This window comes from Filicampus tigris, chromosome 22, assembly GCF_054856515.1.
Source record: "Filicampus tigris isolate MCC_2025a chromosome 22, RoL_Ftig_1.0, whole genome shotgun sequence".
Lineage (NCBI taxonomy): Eukaryota > Metazoa > Chordata > Actinopteri > Syngnathiformes > Syngnathidae > Filicampus > Filicampus tigris.
In genome coordinates this window covers 4,147,127-4,169,787 of record NC_141238.1, presented here as the reverse complement: position 1 = coordinate 4,169,787, position 22,661 = coordinate 4,147,127, and the positions used below count along the sequence as shown (strand labels likewise).

At 42.4% G+C, this 22,661-nt stretch overlaps 1 protein-coding gene across 4 annotated transcripts in view; it reads left to right on the top strand.

The window, feature by feature from the left end:
- Window positions 1-22,661, top strand: part of lmo3 (LIM domain only 3) — a 97,317-nt gene that overhangs the window by 39,495 nt on the left and 35,161 nt on the right. For 3 of the 4 annotated variants that reach the window (XM_086022525.1, XM_086022526.1, XM_086022527.1), the window contains one exon: window positions 18,827-18,912. In XM_086022525.1, the coding sequence (XP_085878651.1) occupies window positions 18,846-18,912 (67 nt within the window). In that variant the 5' untranslated portion in view covers window positions 18,827-18,845. Of the gene's footprint in view, window positions 1-18,826; window positions 18,913-21,883; window positions 22,312-22,661 lie in introns of those variants that run through there. The other variant, XM_086022529.1, reaches the window with a different exon arrangement.

The following is a 22,661-nucleotide window of genomic DNA, read 5'->3' as shown; positions in this document are numbered from 1 at the left end:
TTGCCACCGCAGTGTGGTTACCAGAGCTAACAGTTAGCCTAGTCTATATTATTTACTCTACTATTACTACTACTACTACTTTTTCTTTTTTTCTTCTTCTTTCTTTCTTTTTTTTTACAAACTGTATTAATGGCCTTGTGGCACCGTGCTACCGTTCACTGCTTAATCTTAATACTATGACAGACAAAAGGTGTCAAAAGGTGTTCAGAATTGGTATGTACTATATGTAACCCACCGCGACCCTTGTGGGGATAAGCGGATTGGAAAATGGATGGATGGATGGGTGTAACCCCCCTTAACATAGGGACGATTGCTATCTTTTGAAGGAGTACAAAAATTGCTTTGCTGGCAAACAAGCCAACTTAATTGCCCTAGTTAATTTTCGCCTCAATTAGACCATTTTGTGGGCGGAGTACAATGGAGTTAGCATAATCTGCATGGTTACGGGGCATTTAGGTAAAGGACTGATTTCCATTTTTTGCTGTAAGCGTAATGGAGAATCTCTTAGCATGACACAGGCAAACATCCACCGGCAAGACAAGGCAGAGCAGGAACTGATCTCTAGAATCCATTACACTGTGAAAATTTAAGAAAATTATCTGTCATGGCAAAAATTCAGCACTCAAAACCCAGACACTTCCAACAGTAAACTAGATCCATCTTGATTTGCCTTTGTTATTCCCATTCTGGAATGGAACTGTGCTCAGAGACTGGCAAGTCAGTTGGCTGCCGCCTCCCTTGTTTCCCCAAGCAGATGCACTGGGACACGTTTAGATTGGCCGTTGGAAATACCAACTCTGAGTTACTAAAGTCCAAGTTATGATGGATTGGGCCATTAAACTGGGAGCATTGTTGGGGAAGATAAGGAGCAGCTGCGTTGGCAGATGAAGAACAAGTGACAAGGAGAAGGGGGGAAAATATGTGTTGGATAGGTTATGAATTGCGAGAGAGAATGTTGTAGTCTTGAGAAAGTGGGGATGTTAGTAAGAACAGCAACACTGAAAGCCATACCCGGTTGTGAGGCAAGTGAAGGCACAAAATTTGCTCTTTCAATCTATTTTGATACATATACTTACTTATTCCAAATAACAATGTCCTTTGCAATGTCCATGCATTCAGACAAATGTGACACACTGTGTTACCTGGTTTAACCTGAATATGTAGCAGCATAAATGTTACCTTACCTGCAAATCATCATACTCTCTGAGAAATGTCATGTCTGCTTCTCGAAAGCATTTCAGAGAGGAAGGTGCATTATAGCGCGCCTTAATGATACTGACCCACCTAAATACCAAGGAGATTAGAAGGTCAACATCTGTCTCTTAAAATGACGGTTAGGCTGGCGCAAGACGCAAAATATTCGCCACAAATCATTCTGGTGTCTTACAGCATCAAATAATTCTCTGAAATAAGGCCATGAATGTATTAAGGGCACAGTTGTTTTTATTATTATGGCATTTTCTTGAAAAGTGACCAGCAACCCTGACTTTGGGCATTCCGCTGACCCCAAATAGCTCCAAACCATTATGTACACAGTAGTTAGATACTAGATGATCAGGGAGAAAAGGATATCTGTCTGTGGTGTGAAAGGCAGCCTGGTTAGATACCACAACACTCCAATCAATACATCGTTATAGATCATAATCATGTGAAGGGTATAATCGCCTAAAACCTATCAATTATAGAGAGAGAGATAGCCAGGGTCTCCAAATCCTGGCCTGCAGCCCTCTTCCTCCTTGGATTAGGATCTGAGATTGGGTCGGGATCATAGGGGCTGCGCCCGGGCTGACCAGATATCAGATTAATGACCACTCCAGGGGCACACATCTCAGCCAGTCGTTAGAGGGAGAGGGAGCAGCCAGTTACTGAAAAATAAATAATACATCATTTGGTCTGGGAGCTGACATAATTATCGCCTAAGACGCCGGCTCTGTGGATACTACATGAAATATCTCAGACCGAATGATGTCAGTCTGTTTGGATAGCGCTGCGCACACGTGAGGGGTGAAGCCAGATCGTTCGTTTGCATGTTGCAAGCATGCTACTAACACAAAGACATACAGAGTTGTTATTGTAAACCCTAATCTAAATGATTAGCTTCAGATGTTGTTTTTGGGACCTAAAAAAGATGTTGAAATAATCCTCAATCGGCATGTCCACTGTGGCTTATGTATCATACCGTAAGGTGACTGCACAGTTGTTGGCTGGCTTTTCCGTCACTGTTCAGGCAATCAATGGGCAGTCTACATGTCTTGCTGGAAGATGGGCTTAATATTTGGTAAATTTCTCAATCTCAAAAATCCCTAAAAATTGCCATTTGGCCTAAGGAGAATAACATTAGAAACAAAACCAACAAAGAGGGCCAGTGAAGTAATTTCAGCTCCGTCTTTGGACTCTAATAATGACTTACCTTTTGGACGTGACTTGGCAACAAGGTCTACTAGTGGGTAGATCGTCCGCCTCGGATTTCTGACGTTCTAGATTCAAATCTCACTGTGATTGCCTGAATTTTCTTGGAATAATTATGTTTCCTCCAGCATTCCACAAACCATGTTGAATACTCTAGATGTGAATGTGAGTCTAAATCAGTGGTCTCCAAATCAGGTCTTCGGGAACCCCTATCCACCCTGTTTTAGATGTTTCCATGCTCCAACACACCTGATTCCAGCCCTGACAAATGTTATAGAAAATGGATGGGTTGATGCACCTGTACTTTGCATTGTCTCTTCTATGAAAAACAAGCCCAAAATGACGCCACATGACATTGTATGTTTCTGTCTTCAATCTGCAATCGAAGATTATTCTGCTCCAGAATAGAGTCTTGAACCTCGGCGAAACTGCGCCACAGTGTGCTGCCGATCATAGAGATTCCACATTTCCCCTGCCCTGCGAGGCCAAGCTGGTAAGCCACTGGCATCCCTCTGCTCAAACACCTTGTTGCCAACAGCAAGGCAATTAAAGTCACAGGAAGTCATTTCACATGCGTGTGTCTGCAGCCGAAATCTCCAATCAGGAACCTGCCTGTGAGGTGAGGCTCTCTTTGCTTCCCACAACTGCCATATGTGGAGCCCTCCTGCCTCCAGCTCCCCCCACCCTCTCCACCCTCTGCTTTCTCTAAAAAAAAAAAAAAAAAACAGCCTGATGGTTATGAAAAATCCAACTACAAAAACAAATATGTATATTTTCAATTTATCTCACCTCACATACCTGTCTGTTCCCCACAAGGCTTGGCATCTCTCCTGGCTGCCCCTCCAACTCGGTATTTAAATTCAGAATTCCTAAGCGGATTTTCTCAATTTAGCTATACTTTTAATCTTTGGCGAAATGAGTGATGACTTCTTTCAATAAAAAAAAGAGGGGAAAAAAACTGACAGGCTTACAGCGCACACCGGCGGATTAGTTTCCCGTGGAGATGAGGTTTTCCTTTGTGCTGCCGTGTGTCTGTTTGATGGGGTTTAACAGGAAACGTTGGTGCTGAAATTGGATGCAGCGGGGATGGTGGGTAGATGGCCCGGGTTCGATACAGACCCCCCGCACTGCAACTTTGCCCTGTGCCTTCGCCTTCATTTTTTCCCCTTCCCCTAGGGTCTTGTGACTGAGCCTTTAAAGACTCATAAAATGATGGACGGATATACAAACAGAAATAGTTCTGGCACGTACGCAGTACGGAATATGCACACTCCCTCAAAAAGTGCCTCTTTTGAAAAGTCCATATTAAATCCCACCTGCTGCATCGTCCACACTTTGTTGTGATGGGTGCCCACCACACTGGTTGCCCAGTGTTTGTTATATTGTCTGTCTACATATTTGGTTCAAATATCCGTTGCTTCAAGGATTACTGTAACGCCGTGACCACCTATGACATTTTGCATTGTTTCTTGGCATTAAGTTGAACGGCCTTTATTAAGGCAGCTATATGAAGCTGTTTTCCATACATTTTCTGTGTATTGAATGTGTATCAGCATTTTTGGGGACATTCTTTAGGGTTTTTATTGTTATTATTTTTTCCCCCTGCATTTCAGTGGGCGTCACTTACGCGGGAATTTTGGCTAGTCGTAGGCCGAGCCCATCCCAATCCCCTACAAATAGTGGGCGTCGACTGTACAGTAAATAATGTTGTTCAAATAGATTGAATAGATTGGTCCATTTTCTGATTGGTGAGAAGTTATCGTTTTTTAAAAACTCACTGACCTGTGATCGGCTCCAAAAATCCTGACCGTGTAAAGCTTGAATAACACTGTGCCTAAACACAGGCAATGAAATAACGATTCTAATGAAATTTACTGCACATAAGTGTTTGAAAAAAAAAAAAAGACTTTCTAGTTGTTTAATTGATTCAACTCAATCGGATTCTACTTCTACTGTACTTGTCATGTACCTTTTGACTTTTACTCAAGTAAAGAAGTTGAATCAGTACGGTCTGTTATTACCAGAGTATTTTTCCATACGTATCTGTACTTTTACTGACGTATGGAGTGTGACTCAGGTAACTGAATAGGCCTACTTGAAATAGTGAAAGCTACTTGATCCAAATGCGCTTTTGCTGCTCACTCTAGCAGAAAAACCTGATGTCACTCTTCTGACTGTAGGATTCTTCAAATGATGACTGTACGGAAAGCAACGATAATCAAGCCGTGTGCTGCTAAAAGGTCAGTGTCATGACAGATGGGCTCAGCTTGACTGGGCTCAGACAGTCTGAGACACTTGGCTTGATGGGACCGGGTGCCCGGGGTTCCCCAAAAGCAGCCATGCTCAAAGACTGGGTATCTATAGCCCGCCATTATTCCTATAACTCCTTAATCCAGTATAGCGGACTTAAGCTTCTTTGTTTGCTCATTTGACTGTGTGGGTGCCATATCCCAAAGCTGGGCGTAGGATTAGTCAGGCATTGTGTCAGTGGCTTGTGATGATGCTTGCTGGGGAGGATGGGGGACAGAGTGGGGGCGACTGCTTGATTAAACATAGGGAAAAAAACAATGAGGTTTCATTTATGGAGGACCTGCAACGAGGCAGAGGGCTCCCACAGGGACACTAAAGCGTTTCGAATACATGGGACACTCTGGCTTAAAAAAAAAAAAAAATCTGTTGACTCATTTTTTGCTTTGACGCAACCTTGCTCCCCAGTAGCGGGAGAAGCATTTTAAGGAAGCTCACAGTGCAAAGAGCCATTCTCATCATTTCCTTTCTTACATATAAAACGCCAGCCAGCGCTAGGGCTGAGAAGCGTGACAAATCACCGGATAGAGTCGTCCTGCCTGCACCTTTTTTTCTAGGAGGTCTTGCAAGCAGTTGGGATGACGGTAGGCGGGTTTTGGCATTCCTTTTGGCGCTCGGCACTTGACCTACTTTTTAATTAATTGGGATGCATTACCCCCAAAAAAGCTGTTTAGCCTGTAATGAAAGCCATAATGACATTTGGTAAAACGGCAAGAGATGGAATGGATGACTTCCAATCTGTTGACCCCCATGAGGCATCACACCTATTGTGACGTGTGTGTGTGTGTGTGATACACTAGAAAAGCGTGCATAACAGCTTTTGGAGAAATGTTTACAGCAGGGAAGCTTTCAAAGCCTACAAGCATGCAGTTTGCAAAGCGGGGTACAAATTTCAACGTATACTTTCCCTTGTGATCAAAGACAGCAAAAGCCTGATTCTCGGATGTGTCTGAAAGATTATCCCGAGCGAGGGATGAGTAGTACTACACAAGCATACTGGTGGCCATTTCCTCTATTTCTTCTACTGCACATAGTATTTGCCAATCATTTGTATTTTTGCAGGGGAGCAGGTCATCTTGACGCCAAGGGATTATGTTGAAATAAGTTTGAGAAGTTTCATTTGGACAAAGGTAGTGCTTTGCAGAATTTTCATGACATTGAACTATGTTGAGGTGAGTTGAGGAGCTTCATTTAGACAAGTAGTGCATTGCCGTGCTGTGGTGTGGCATCTATAGGCAATTACTTTTGAGGGCATCAATCACCCACGGAGTTTCGCTATTTGCGGCAGGACTCCGTCCCTAGCTCCTCCCCTGGTCGTCATGGGAACAAAAGCCGTACTCAGCATTGGCTCCGCTGTTGGTGTGACTCATATGCATTATATAGTACCGCCCGCTCACAATCGAATCATTTTAGCAACCCTGGAAAAATGTAGTGAAATGTGCCAATTCTCGTGTTCTGTATTTATATATTTTTATATTGAGGTACTTGACAAAAGCTCATCACAGATATGTCATCAAGACACCTGGGAACTTTTTTAAATCATGGGGGGAAAAAAAAAATCACACGTCTACTTTAATAAAAGTAGAGCAGGTTAGACAGGGTCCAGAAAGAAATGGAACAGAGAAGCAGATTATTAGAGGCAATTAGAGACTCTCATTTCCCAAGTCTACCTGACATCAGAGAGAATAATTCAGGTCCCCACTTTTTATTCTTTATTTGATTATTATTACCATTCTGACCGCTCAGGGTTCCAGCCATAATATGTTTCAGCAATTAGCCTTGTTATGTCAACGCTCCTTAGAAGTTTGAGTGCATATAGTGTGCCACCATTCCCAATTATCGTGTGTATACTGTACATATGCACAGCGCATATATTTATACATTCACCGGCCACGACATTAGGCACTGGTAGACAAGGAATAGGTCCGTTTTCAAAATGGTGGCAATTCTGATATTATTAGGGCTGAACAGTTCATCGAATTCAATGGAACGATTCATGTAATTTTCTAATCATGAAGGCTGCAAATAAATAAATAAATATTTCTATATATCTATATATATGACTGGCAAGTGCAATACTGAGGAAAAAAATTACAATTCCTTTATTTTTCAAAACCATTCATCCCTATTTACACTATTAATCGTTCTATGGCAGATACCATTCCGTGCAGGTGTACCTAATGAAGTGTCCACATCAAACAGAACTTTTCCGCACAACTTAACCATCGCCTCGCCTCCTTCCATCTCCCACTTCCTTTCCACCCTCGTGCTCCCATTCACTCTCTCCCTCTCATTTGCTATTTGAAGCAACTATTAGTGTTTTAACACCACAGGAAAGCGGCTTCATTGAAATGCAATGAAAACTGCGGCGAGAAGGCAAAGTTAACTAATGGGCTCAAATTTTCAAACGAATGCAAGATTAAAGTCAATTGAATCTCCCATTGGGTTTTGACTGAAACCCTTTGAAAAGAAGCCCCACAGTGGGTTTCAGAAATGAAAAATAGGGCTTGTTCTAAAATATTAATAACATTTTATACCCTCATTATAGCGAGCAATAACATTTGTTCAGAAACTTGCTTGTGTCTTTACCTTGCGGTGCCACACATTTTGTTTTTTTGTTGTTTTCTTCTTTTTGGGATTGAATTGTTTCGCCTTTTCACCTCAGCCTTCCTCCGACACGGCTGCGAAGATGTAACTCATTGACACACCAGAGGGTGGGATATCATTGCAAATATATTCATATTTGATCCGGGGGCTGGGAAATCCAGCCGCCTTCTGTGATGCTTATTTCATTGTGAGCGTTTTTCGGGAGCCGTGATCCCGTTAAAATGAATGAGAGGGGAAGACGTTGCCTGACAATATTATCGCGCGTTGGCTGCCAAGAAAAAGGAGAAGAAGAAGAAACATGTCAGGGAGTGGAACTGAAGAATAACCAACAGAGGGATGGGAGTTGAGGGAAGAAAGAGGGAAAAGAAGGTGTTGTCTGATTTGAAACCTTAGAGAGAGAACCACAGAGATTCCTTGGAGGGCGTTTTCCCTCCCTTTCCTGCACTATTATTTAAGAAGCACACACAGCAGATCCTGCATCAACTATGATGGCCTACTTTTTCAACTTTATATACCATGAATTAAATATATTGTACAACGCGGGCCTACATTTGGATAAATGAAGCCTGCACGAACAACATCGGAGACATTGGGGAGACCGGCTCTCATTCTTCGACAATGGATTCTTTGTCTTTCGGTTTTACCCACGCGCATCTCTCCGGGCTTCTTCGGAGGATTTCAAAACGTGTCAAAAATTGCATCGGAGCCGCGAGACAAAGAGCAGCAGGCCCGCAGGAGTGACAGGAGGAGGATCTGAAAAGTCTTGCTTCGCACGTAATGGGCTAGAAGTCATTAAAAACATCACTGCCGGCCTAATTAAGACGGGACATCTGGTCTTTCCTCACAGAATGGATCGCAGCAGAGTACAAATAACTCCTCGATGACAAGTTGAGAGGTGTCATACATCTCAGTGATCGTCAATCAACAGGGGAGTTATGGGAGCGCCTTCATCATTAATGAGCAAATGCTTTGTTTTTGCCATTTAAAGAAAACAGATTAAAAATATATACAAAAAAACAAGAGTGATTTATTTTCTCTCTCCCTCTCTCTCTCTCTCTCTCTCTCTCGGTCTGTATTTTCCAAAACTGCTCAATATCCCTTTTATGTTGCTGCCAATTAGCTGGAATAAACTTTACACTGTCTTTGATGATACCAGTCTTTGCGCAGTGCAAAAAAAAAAAAAAAGTAAGTTGGCTTGAGTTTTTGCAACGCTGATATCTCCCATTAAATGGGTCGATCGCTGATTCGGATGCAGCTGAAAGAATATGTAATGTGTGGGAAAAAATACACGTCATAACTAGGGACGGGCGAGTACCGATACCAGGTATCGGTATCTGGCCAATACCAGCCTTATATTAAAGTATTGAGTACACACGCACACACACGCACACCCCTACACACACGTTCCGGGATATTTCAGGACCTGCCGCTTTGGTGTCACAATAACACCATCCGCAGTGAGCAACAAATGTGCAAAGTTAATTACTTAAGGGCTAAGTCATAAAACCATCGACGTGGTTGGAATTTAAGTGTAATATTTTTTATCATGCTTAATTTCAGCTGGCAGATAAACAAAGACTCCAAATTGTCAAAATTCCAAAATCCAACCCAGCAGCACCTCCTGTCCCCTTTCATATGCATCTCCGTGACTTTGCTCCATTATACGCCATGTGCTGTTTTGTACAAACAGGGTTGACGCAAAAACTCTTTTTTAAAACCATAGACACTGAAGGAGCCAATGCATGAAAATAATTGGAGCCCAAGGGGTAATATTTGTTCTCCTGAAATAATAATTATTCCTATGGTCTTTGTGTGCCAACACTGAGCCACAGAGGGAGAGCAAAATCCACCATTATGTTTTCATCAATAAGCGTTTGAGGAGGTCTGTGGAGGCAGCTGGATTTCTTGCATGTCAACAGTCCGACTGTTTACATGGCTAACACATCTCCAGCCACATGCTCATTTACCTTGCGACTTCCTGATGGGCCACATTATAACTCACTTTTTTTTTTTTTTTTTACCGCCCGGGGAATGTTTGAATTCTTTTTACACTGCAAGCAGGTTTAAAATAGCTACAAGAGAACTAATGGGGAATAGATGCTTGGTAAAGCGGCATGTGCATCTGCTTGTCATTATTGATTTAGAAAACATTTCAATACTATGTTATATCTTTTTTTTTTTTTTTTTTTTTTTTTGCTAAACCAAATCAATAGTAAACAAGATCTGCCTGTTGGATTGGTACATGTATTTTGGAAATATAAAAGGCGTGGCCTGCGGGTCACGTAAATGTAAAACGCAACACAAAAAAATAATGCTACCTCAACGATGATATGAATATTTAACATCGATACTTTTTAAACATTCAGTTTTATACAATTATATATATATATATATATACATACACAAATGAAAACACTAAAACGGCTGGCGAATGTTTGGCGGACATTTGCAAACTCAAACGAACCCTGATGAACTCTGACGTGGACGCGCATTTCGCTACCTTCGCCAACAGTCGCAATTGTTCGCCCCTCAGTGGTATATGGGCTTAAGGTAGCATAGTTGTAGTCAACTACCCTAAATCCTGCCCCCCCCCCAAACACACACATACACTTTCTGATAAGGTCAAAAAAGCCACAATAGTGAGTACAGCTTACACTCTTTCAAATCAATATCACATCCTTTTCCAGCCAAGTACATCAAAGAAGTCCTTAGCAGGTTGAAAATAAGGCAATTTCTATGTAAATGGCTAATAAAGCAGAATTTTAACTAATGCATACGCTTGCCCATTATTGACATGTGATGGTCCAAAATCGTTTAGTTCCTCGATAGCCGTCGTCTTATCTTCACAAGGATTTGCTTATCCTCCTCTTATAATTAATGTTTCCTGAAATATTAAGCGAGCCTCTCAGGAGGTAAATGCTGTATCTGCTATGCGGTTGATTATTTAGCCAGCTAGGCTAATTTTTCCACACTCACACTGCTGAGGCGGAGCGGCCACATTATATTAACTGCAAGCAAAATATCAATTTCAAATTGAACTTAGGATGCATTATTGATTGCCCCTTGATATTGTTTCCCCCGAGAGCAAGTGCCAATGGGTTATTGTTTAATATGAATGATAATGCTGAGCCTCTATCTGGAAATAAGGTCCTGGTGTCCTAGCCTGGCCTATGGAATAAACTCTGATTGCCTCAATTGATACAGTGGGATTGTCACGGAGGCAATACTGGCAGAAGCGAGTGTTCCTTCATTATTAGATCCGCATAGACAGCACACATAATGTATGTTTGAGAAATCGGACTCTGCCCTTTCTTTTGACTTCCATTACATTTTTGCAGTTCCATGCAACTTTCCCCCGCTCGCATAAACCATGATTTTCTTAAAGCCAAATTAGAACAGTAATTATAATTCCGTTTGCGGCACTTCTTCTTAGCCCGCCAATTTAAAGGTTGAATCACTGTTGAAGTGGAAGATGCACTCCATGTCACATAGAATTGGGCTGAGGAGTCCTATGGAGAATCTACTTTTCTCTTATACTTTGCAAAGAAGAGCTTCCCAACGTGACAGACAGGAACCCGAATACAAAACCAAACCAAAACTCGAGAACGAGCAAACAGAGCTAAAATCCTGGATCTTAAATTAGCTCCAAAATCAGGAGATGTTCACCCCCTGTGCGTCCAGACTGCAAATGAATAGCGCTTGCCCAACTCACTCACTCCGAATCTTAGCAGAATTACACAAACATATAACAGAATTACAGGGAGACTTTTCTGTTTATGACGCTTTATTGCCAGACTGGAAAACTTCCCTAGACGTGACTCCATGGTAAGTTTGGGCTGCCAGCACACATGTCACCGCACGCTGTTTGCTCATTAGCACCGGTCATCTTAATTCTGCTTCCTCTAGGCTGGGTCGACTCTCTGATGCTCGGGCAAATTATGAATAAGACTACAAAATAAACACAGTGGAAGTGGAAAGACATCAACTGTAACAAGCTATATTGTACCTTGAAGCTATCTTGGCACAGGCTGGAACTGGTATTCCACTCCATATTTATGATACTTTCCTGCGCAGGATTTGTCATAAAAACAAATGATTGACTGCTCATACAACAAATTTGAAAAGTTGTATTATTAGTTTCCAAAACCCCCATAAAGAGGCTGATCGCGCCAGGATTTCCATAGCACATAAACTTGTTTGATTCAACCCGACCAGGGGCTGTTTGGGTTTGATCCAGTTGTCTGTCACAAGCTCTGGCTGCTGATAAGTACGTCTAGTTGTAGGGCATTGATTAATTCATGGTGTTGCCTTTAAATATGCACAATGTGGTAATCCACGGAGACAAGCGTTGCGTCTCGAGAGGAATAGATGAGGCGACATGCTGCCAAAGGAAACAGACCTAGAGTGGTTAATTATTAAATAAGTCAAAAATAATCAGCGACATATGTGAATGCACGTAGTGAGTGAATTAAATCAGCATGGTGGGCATTGCCCGGAATGATGGACATGTAGACCCGCCAATGACTGCATAAATTGTTTTTGGGCCATTCCATTAAATTGAATCGGTGCCATTCGCTCTCCAACTCAAAATCTGATAATACACTTACCGTATGACTCAAAATGCGTATTGGCCCATTTAAGGCAACTTTCTTTTACAGTATCGGTACTCCTTGTTTGAATGACAGGACTGAAAGTCAGTTTTTAGGATAGAATTCGCAGACGTGTTAAATATAGCAACATAACATTTATGCTAATAGCATGTTAACACCAAGCACATAACAGTGATTCAAAAAAGTCAAGACAATGAATCTAACGGCAAACAGGTATGTCCAAATATCTTTTTAGATTAAAAAATGCATTTCTGCGCACTCTTTAAACAATGATTGGGACATAGTGGCGTATACTGTATAACGATGGAAAACAATAACAAAACAGAAAGAGTGTAACGTAATTGTTACGTCCACTCAATATCTGGATTAAATGCGGTAAGTGAAAGGCAGCACTATTGGAAGCTTTTGGTGCAGATTGTCTGGCATATCCTTATTACTAGGAAATTGCAATATTGACCCAATGTCAGCCGCAGAGCTATGCGATGATTGAATAAAAGAGGATACATAATCGAAGCTCGGGATTCTGGCACAGCTTCTGAACAACAAGTACGGGAAACTCTCAAAATGATTAGCAAGCATGGCTACACGCTCACATATCAATTTCAACTATTGTTAGGTTATTTGGAAGGGACTCTTATTTATTTCCAATCACCTTTTCTTTATTACAAGCCAGTATAGTATCAACTTGATATTGAAGCTGTTGTTCAGTATCAACATATTGTTGGTGTAAATTGAGACAATCAATAGCAGCCCAGGAAAGGATGGAATTCGCCTTTAAAATGTGCCCCCATCTGTTTCACTCAGACCCCCAGAGCAGGCGGCGGTATCGCACACTGTTTGACGAGCGCTATACTTGCCTAATGGACCCGCAAGAGCTCATTTGTTTGAAGCAATTATTCCGCGGCAACTTCGTCAGTGAAGTTTCCTCTCAGACGGCGCAGATTACTCGCGCCGTGCCTTACAGAGTGACTGAAAGGCATCAGGACATTTTCCTTTGAAGCGTCCTAATGAAGAAAAGAAAAAGACTGGGGGAAGCCATCTGTTGATATTGTGTGGATGCAGAGGTGGTGAGGGGATCAACCCGAGGAGCTTTCAAGTGCGAGAGAGAGAATCGGCCGTGAGTCAGCAGAAAGACTCCCTTCGGTGTCCGATGCCTTAAATCGAAAGGAAGATTGTAAAGGCCCCTAAAACCGCATCAAAATCAACATGGATGCCACAAGGGCATCATTACAGATGACCTAAGGCGGTTGAAAACATCATGACATGGGGCTCATCACTCGGATTCAGCGCATCCTGCTGTTTTCACATCCATTAGAGTCCAATTATCCCGGTGTCTCATAGCCTTCTCCACGACGCCGTCGCAGTTAGGGTGAGGACACCCCAGGCGCGGCATTTTTTGCGGAGGGGAAAAAAAAAGTAAACACGCAGTTATTTGCAATTCGCGTTGCATGGTGGATGAATCAAAAGCTCCGCCCGCATCCTTTTAAGCATGTTAAAGACCCCTAAAAGCAAGAAGTTTAATGTCTCTAGGTATGGTCCTGAAGACTTGCTTCACACACCTAATCAGGAGCTATTGAATGCACCTGGGTTCGTCCCTCACCTGATGGCAATCAGAATAGCTGAAGGTATGAGGCGGGTGCTTTCTCCTCACTTTGGGAGTTTGTCTACAGGGAGTCAACACCATCAGTTGGCACCCTCGTGTGTTTTTGGCTGTGTATTTGTGGTCATGAAGACATTGAGTGTTCGTTTAACTTCCAAGTTGAAGCATTGTCCCACTCCTTTTATACTGACTTCCAAGTTGAGTTTTCGTTTGGTTCAAGGTCCACTTGCTTTGTTCATGTGTCAGTTTAAAAGAGTTTGTGGGTTCTGTGGGAACAGGGAAATTTGTCTGTCTCAGATTCATGTTTGGCATTGTATGATGTGGCTTTTTAAACGCACCAAGCAGTATTTCTTTGGCTCACATGAGAAAGAGGCACTAACACACGGTCTGTCCAAATCAGGTCCTTGACGGGCACTATCTTGCATGGTTTGGATCTTAACCTCCTCCAACACACCTGAATTAAATGATCTGCTCATCAGCAAGCTCTGCAGAAGCCTGATAACGATCGTGATCCATGACTGGATTTGGACATTCCTACCCTAACTGATCCGAAAAATACATCAAATGAAACGGAACTGAATAAAGACTTTCAGGTGTCTGCGTTTTCCGGTGGAGGTTTTCTCCATTTTCAGTATAGTTTAGCCTGTCTTGCAAGACAAGATCTCATTGAAAGTTTTTCCATGCCAAAAGGATGTCTGGTCTAAGCACTTGCAACTAGTAGATGGCTTCATAATGTTTGCAAAAGTCTTAGTTTCTGTAATGTTGTTTCTTGGTGAAAAAGTCTATAAAATGTCTTCAAATACAGTTTTTCCATCCAGAAATGATCGTCATTTCTGATCGTATTTTCCACCCTGCACTCAAATGGTCGCTAACCACTTATTGGATGCGTCGCCAAAATAAATCCTCATCCCAAGACAAAGAGCTGTAGCGAGTTGACAAGCGACACCTGACATGTAAGGACATTAAATAGCACATTTTCCTTTTTCATCGCCCAACTATTTTGGATTTCCAAAACCTTGGCGGATTTCCATCGCTCATCCTCCCCCACGACTGATCAGAAGAACGTATTTGAAAACAGCCCTTAGCCAAGCTTAAAGGAGTCTAAGACGAGAGAGAAGGGAAGGAGATGGGGGTGGGATCTCAAAATGGCTACAGAAGATGACAGGCCCAATGTGTTGCCGAGCCTGGATCTCGACGCTTGATCCTTTGTGATTCCCTTTTTTTTTTTTTTTTTTTTCCCGGCAGCATATCAATCCCTCGGATGGATAAGAGTGAGACAGCTCTTCCTGTTTCTCCTGTCTCCATTAGCTCCCCGGCGGATCTGCCTGATGTGAAGTGACTCCAACTCTAATCTCTCGCTAAGTTTGTGTGTTGTACGACTTGGCACGGTTTAACTCAACTTCCCACACTCTTTTCTTAGGGCGCTAAGAAACGCACGGCCCCTTTTTCTCCCGAGTCGAGCCGAGCGAAGGAGCGGTGCAATATTGCGGCCTAGCGCACACGCAGCTCACACACTCAATAATGCAGTCAAAAGTGTCTTATTCCGACTCAATCCTGAAGGGAAATCATTCTCTAACAGTTTCCTTTCATAAGTACCGTTCGGGGCTTAGCTCCGCTGTGTTTATCCCAGCCCACAAATCACTTTACCGAATGGTCAGAGAACAAAATAAATGATGGCTGAGGTTTCCCAGATGGCGTTGGCGGTTATCAATACGATTACATTGAGGCAAAAAAAAAAAAAAAAAAAGTGGAAAGCTGTAATTTTGTGCCTCGCCGTGCATAAAACCCACTCGCAGCGTCTTGAGTAATGTTTATCCCCCTTTTCTCATAACAACCAGAATAAGTCCACTTGACATGAAGAGCAGCATCCAATACCTCAGCCGGAGTGATTGTGAAAAGGACCGGGGTGACTCGCCTGCTGCGGAATTCTCACTTTATAACAAGCCCGCCCTCTCGCAAGGTATTCCGAGGCGCTTGTTACCGCCGGAGATGGCATCTCAAACGACATACGCCGATGTAATGGAAGGTGATCCAGGTTTTTCGCCGGCGTTCCGTGCGCGGCTGATGATCACATGGGGATTAGCGGGATGTTGTGCAAGGGTCCCCCCCCCCCCCCGCCCCAAAAGCCCCCCCTACCGACCTAACACTCTGACAGCAGTCAATTAAAACAGGACGACTTGTTCAAAAAAATATATATATAAAAAGAACATCGAAAGAGATGTAAAAAGATCCCAGAGTTTTTTTGTACATCAACCGCGTCAGCCTCCGCTGTGACTGAGATGACACCCCCGTTCCCCCCCCCCCGCCCCCCTTTCCCATCCCTAAGGGGCTCTGAACCCCAAAGGAGCATAATCTACACGCCTAATTTACAGTTTGACGACACAATGGATTTCGCGCCCAAACCTTTCAGGTCTGCTACACGCGCCACATGAAAAGCTGTAAAATGTTTCGGCGCTCACTGACACTTCCTAAAAGCGGTTTTATCATACTTTTCGCCGTGACTGCTGCTTTGTGTAACTGTGAATTTATATTTGTCTGCTTGAGTGTAAAATGGATATCAAAAGTCACCACAAAGCCTACTGGAACAGCTGAACTTTATTTGGAGTTAATCAGAGGCACTTTAAACGGTGGCAGGTGCGCTGACTGATGAGTTAGAGATTGTGATTGGTTAATTCTGAGCACAGTCACCTCAACCTCAACCTCTAAAAAAAATCTTTTGATTTCTCCAATTGAGGTGCACAGGTTGCAGATATGTAAAATATAAACGCAGCAGCATAGGATGAGTGTTCCCCCAAAAATTCGATTTTATTCATAAAAAATATGTTGGATATTATCGTAAGCCACTGTAACATTATACACAGTTTGAACATGAATATTAAGAAACTGTACTTAATGATTCGGTTAAAATACATACAGCACATAAAAGTCATTCAAATTGGCAGCGAAATAGATTTTTGTAAACTGTTATGAAAGATTAAATGGAAATGTATTTTACTTATATAACCCCCTACTACAGTATGTTGACAACAGAAGCTTACACTGTTAGCTAATGCTAATCTGTGCAGCGCACAAAGCTCGATGCAGCTCTGCTTACCTTTGAGCTTTTACATACTGTTCCGGACAGTATCCTCTGCCCATGACTTCAGTCCTCCACTTTACTTCTTTATTTTGAGGGCTTTTTGAGAAGTGACGTGGATGACACGTGAATATGAAAGGCACATATAACACTTGATAAAATGTTTTATTGTGATTTTTTTTTTTTTACGTAAAATTACGCTATTATGGCTGTAATTTACAGTGGTGTAGAACTTCACTTCTTGAAAAATCGGTCCACCATAAATGTTATTGCTAGGCCTATTTCTGTTCAATTCCTTAGACATTTAAATAGAATTTACAACTGGAATTTTGAGTTCTATTTTGTTACTCATAGAAAATATAGAACACATGACGAACTGATGTCTTGTTGCTTGGTTAACACGATTGGTGTATTAATTGTAAAAATTCTATGATGGTATCTTTGTTTTGTGCAAATCCAGCTGTTTATTTATTGAGTATTTGTCTCTATCTGTTATGTAGATTTTGAATATACAAATTTCCATCATTTTCTTAGGAGAGCATCCAAAGCAATTTCCTTTCTGTTTGAGCCTGTGTGTACAATTTTGACCCTACGGACTGGAAAAAAAATTCAAACCCACGCCCAATTATGTTTTCCTTCAATCTACTCTGTAAAATCATTCCACCCTGCAAAAAAGCTCAAGTAATTAAACGCCAAACTTCATGACAAGTGGATGTAACTTTCTGACCACAAACCTCCGTTTCTCAGCGTCTCTGCTGATAAGGAATGTAAAAAGGGGGGGGGGGGGGAAAGAAATCCATCTTGCTTTTTTTTTTATCATTTCACAGATACCAAACAACAGGTGCTATAGGGAAGAAGAGTGACAGAGCCTGCAGCCTTGTGAAATGAAGTGATTAGCCATCTTAATTAGCTGTCGTCTTTGGCCCTGGCCTTCTCTGCATGATGGAAAGTTGTTCTTCGAGGATCAATATGGAGTAAAACAACAGCCACCCACAAGGCTCCTCTTAATCAAGCATTGCTTGTGCTTAAAAGCTTCAGGTTGGAAAAAGGAGGCGGGCCTTACGGGGTGGAGGTCACGGTGCACTTGCTTCATCGGCATCATCGGATGCCGGTGAAGCAAGGGGAAGCAGGGGTCGTTTATTTTGTATAGGTGATTGATTAAAATGATCGATTGATATACTATTGTTTTGAGAGTAATAAACCGAGCGCAGCGAATCCCTGCCGCGTCGGACAACAATGTGATTTTGACGCCCTTTTGTGGCAACTATGTTGAGGTCAGGGCAGGAGCTTTATGTCAGGCCATAACCTTGTCTAATAGAGTGCTTTGCTGCCATTTTGTAGGATCGATAGATAAAAGTGTCAAACTGCTTTGTGGATGTTGACTATTTTTACCGTAGATGGTTGCAGCTGCAGTAATATTGGTCGTTCTTCACAGAGGATAAATAATATATGAATGTGCGTGTTGTAATATAATCTGCCGACATGTTTGGCTCCAGTTTGTGTTCAATTGTCCATTGCGTGAGGGGTTGGTACATCGCGACACCTGATGCTACTTGGTAGCCCGTCTATGGCGTTTTGTTAGCATTTGATAGCTTTTCTCAGGCAAATCTGTGTGGTTGTTTTGCGCCGTTCTTCAGAAAACGTCAAGACTTAAAATGACTTTGCCCCTTGATGATAACCATTAATCGTTCATCTCGTGAGTTGACGTCCTCGGTCGCTAGCCCAAATCTATGAAATGTGTAATGTAAGAGAGTTATTGGGTTTAACGGTCACTATAGAAAAGCAATCATCTGCAATCCTGCACCTTGTGATCAAACTGAACCAACCAAACGATCTATGAATCTAATTGCCAAAATTAAATCACCTCTTTTTGCAGTGGTTTGAATTTTAGTGGGCCAATTAGCAAACGGGAGGAAAAAAAAAAAAACAGGTCTGTGACCCAATTTGGTCTACAGCTCAAGTTTGGGAAAAGTAGCTTTGAGGTAGGAAGAAAAAAATTGGCCCAAACTCATAATCGAGGCAGATTGTTCGCACGAGATCAACAATGCTAATTGTTTTTACAGATTTAGCATTTTGCTGAGCATGTCATTTCGATTTTAATGAGACGCTGTTTGATGACACTAATCCAAACTCAGGTGCAGTCATCTTCAGTTTGATAGCTTGGTTTTCTGCCTTGAGTTTGTTTTCCCGTGATGACCTTTGTCTCTTTTGTCACAGTGTCTTACAGGAAAGGCAAATGATTATGGAGAAGGCGTCTGGGAAGCAATATCCCATCTTCAGCGAGGGGAGAACACTTCTCATAGGTATTAAATTGACTATTCATTCATGTGTGTGTCGCGGCGGCGAGCGCAAATCCAATATAAATGTCCCATTCTCGGCGCCGCACTTTGACTGTCAACCGACTGCAATCAGGGATTGTCGGCGAGAGATTAAAAGATATTTTCCTCTTCAGGCGGAGTAAATTGGTTTTGGATTAAGGCTGATTGATTGCTGCTGAGGTATACAGCAGTCTGTTTGAGATGTTCAGTTTCGGAACACACAAGTAATTTCAGCCCGGGCTACTCAAGGAAATCGTAGCGGATGGAATCGATAGATATTATGTAGCAGTTACCAGCACTGCGCAGTTCAAGGTTATCATCATTAAAGGCTTGAAGATATATTATTCAAAGGGAAATATCCGCGTTGGCATGTTTAGATGAAATCCAGGAGTGTAGCATGTGTTAATGACAACATCAACACTTTTGGGGGATCAAAGTGCCATTACCTTGGAAAAAGCCTGTGTAGGACAGGAATGAAAATGCCTTCAACTTTGTGGATCAAGCAAACTTTTCACTATACAATGGATCTGTATCAACCCCATAAAAAAAAATTTAAAAAATCAACTTGTTTTTTTTCATTTAAAAAAAAAAAGTACTCTACAATATTTTACTTCATGAAACATAAGATAAGAACATAATTAAATAGGGAGGCTTGAGGGGCACCGTGTTGCTCCTTATAGTGTGTGTATGTATGTTTGCATTGGCCACCAGGGGGCAGTATTATACATATATGCATGAAGAAAACGGTCACAATTGCTCAGGAAGCTGCAGTCCTTTTTCGCAGAGGATAAAGAATATAGCCCTGCAAGTATTATGTTGTCTGTCTACGTTTTGCTGCACCGTTTGTGCTCATGTAGCTGTCGCTTGCAGGGTTTGAGCTGGAAAAACAAAGGGTTGTTTCTATTTTGGTTGAGTGTATAAACTACTGAGAACTACCAAATATAAATATTCTGAGCATTTATTTGCAGACAATGAAAAATGGTCAAAATGCCAAAAGGTTATTGTTGTTGTGTTTTTTTGGGGGGGGCAATTTTTATAGCACTCTATTGATGAGTCATGTCAATTTAATAAAAACTAAAGATGTAAAACCACTGCATTAGCTACTATTAGATTTTTTTAAATTTTTTTTTTGTAGGCACTCTGGATGAGTCTTGTCACAGGGATCATTTTCCATCGTAAAATCTCATGACATTCCATTTGATTTGAGCCGATGGATTTAATTGAAATAACACATCTCATGTATGAATTTTAAGTGCCGTTTCAATCATCCTCCGGCCTCTGGATTTTATTTGCTGTTCCGAGTCAAATGGATGAATGAAACGGCCTAGAACGCCAGCGCCGGCTCTTCCGACTGCTGATGTTCTCCGGTTTTATATTCCGACTAAATGAATAGACGTTTGAATTAAGTAATCGCCACTAACTCTCTGCGGAGTAATAAGAAGGGTCAGTACTCTTTGGCCCACGTCTCTCTTTGGATTTGCACAGTTCCCTTCTGACCTATTACTGAAGGAAGGTAATTCTCGGGACTTTTTGTGTGTGAAGAATTGGCTCTGGAACTTCAGTCTGTCTCAAGACAAAATTGGCCTGCGGGGGGGGGGAGGGGAAGAGGGAAAATTGTCATTAAAATTACCGATCCCTTGACCCCCACTTCAAGGTCGTAGCAATTATTTAGCGTGTCTTTAAGGGGAGCCTTTGCCGGTCGTTAGCGGAAGACGGTCCCTTGGGTTATCTCTCAAGGGAATAGCGGGTCGCGTGTGTGCGCCCTGAAGGACCAGGGTCCGGTCCTTAAGATCCTAAACGACCTGAAAAGAGTCTCGAGTGAGGAAAACGATTGCGGAAAGGAAGATTGGGATTATTTGATCATAGAGGCGAACAATAAGGTCAAATAAGTTCAAACTAAAGACTGATTTATTTCATGGCTCCATTGTAAGCATTTGCAATTGATTCGATGCATTTGACTTAAAAGTTAAATACAACTGAACTGCACTGGAACTGGAGTAATTCGGTGATTCTCTTGTGTAGGGAGCCCAGGCACCACATTTTTGGGAATCAAAACTAATCCACCACTCTGGTTATTTCGAGGTGCCACGTGTCATACATAGCTGTCAACAAACAATCGCATGACGGTGTTTGTAAGTTGTGTTTTTTACAGTGTAAAAAAGTGTGCAATAATATTGATCGTTTCTGGCATGTGCGATATGTGGGGTATCACAGGGTTGCATTTCAGCAACTAATATGAATATCATTTGGGGCTTAGTCATGCTCTCATCCACCATGCTCATGTGCAGACTTTGCCATTATTCCTAAAAAAAAAAAAAAAAAAATCTTCATCACACTAAATCACCGTTATGGAAAGTTCCTTCGCTTTTTCAAAAGTGCAAACGCGTGACATTAGCATCTCCCTTGTGATTTCTTGTTTTAGCGCAGCGGCTAATTAGACGGGCGATAGGAGTGGCACTGATTGGCATTACAAAAAAGCTGCATGATCACTTTTTTTTTTTTTTTTTTTTTTTTTTTAAATCTTCAGTGCGGCGCCCAGCTTCTCCTCTCAAAGTTGCCATCAGAGGAATTATTTCAGATAAAAGACATTATGGAAGTCTCCCCTGACAGATATTATCATTACAACCCTTTATGCGATTTTTTTTTTTTTTTTTTTTTTTTTTTTTACTTCCTGTGTCACTCACATTGACTCCCTACGGGCAGGGAGACAAGGGGGGAGTGGGGGGGGGGGGGGGTGAGTGAGCACCGTCAGCTGGAGTTAGTCTGGCTTCACACTACAAAAGGTTAGCACATCTGACTGTCAATATAGTAAAGTCTTGTGGGTGGGTAGGAGGAGACATTGGAGGTGAGGTGGGAGGGGGTTTGGTTGTGTGGGGGGGGGCGGAGGTGTGTGTGGGGGGTGGGGTGGGGGGGGGAGCTGCGCTTTGAGAGAAAGAGATACTTTGATATTTCGGAATGTAAGGAGGGTGAATGTGGAGAACTGGAGGTTGGGGATCTAATTACCGGGCCATAATTGGGGGCTGGGGAATAGGGTTGCCGTCCTCTCAACTCGCTGCAGATCAATTATGTTAAGAGAACATCTGTAAGTAGAGCTTAATGAGGTCCATTAGAGCAACATGCGCTGCCTTCCCTAACGGTGCTTGTCAGCTTCTTGGATGAGCTGGAGTGTGCTGCTGACTGGGGACCTGGCGGAGGGGCTTAAATAGGAGAGCGCCGGCTCCACTTCGAGAGAAACCAGACGGTGGAAGAGATCGGAGAGAGGAGTTTTTTTAATTTTTTTACGGACAACGGGACAACTCGAGGACGCGCGCCCATTGGGAAGTCACAAAGTTGGACGGTGACGAGATTCGGTTTGATTTTGGACGCCGCTGGCTTCACTTCAAGGTACGCGAGTGTGTGTTTTTGGAGTTGACTCCCCCTTTTGGAGGCTGCGCGTAAAATTCGCGCTAAAACCAGCAACAATGAGTGTAAAATATCTCAAACCGTGGAGCCGTTTAGGTGCGGATTCATTTTGGACACCGCAAGCGCTCGTGAGTGAGTTTAACGCCCCTTTTTGGGCTGCGCGTAAAATGCGCGTAAACTTGCCAACGTGCGTCCGGAAATCTAAAATAGTCACATATTTGCTGACTAAAACCCTCGTCCATTCTGCAGTCGCTCCGAAGGGTGATCATTTTGCCAAACGCGGTGAGTGAAAGGCGGGTGGGAGGGCACCGGCTCCGCCGCAAATTGCATGA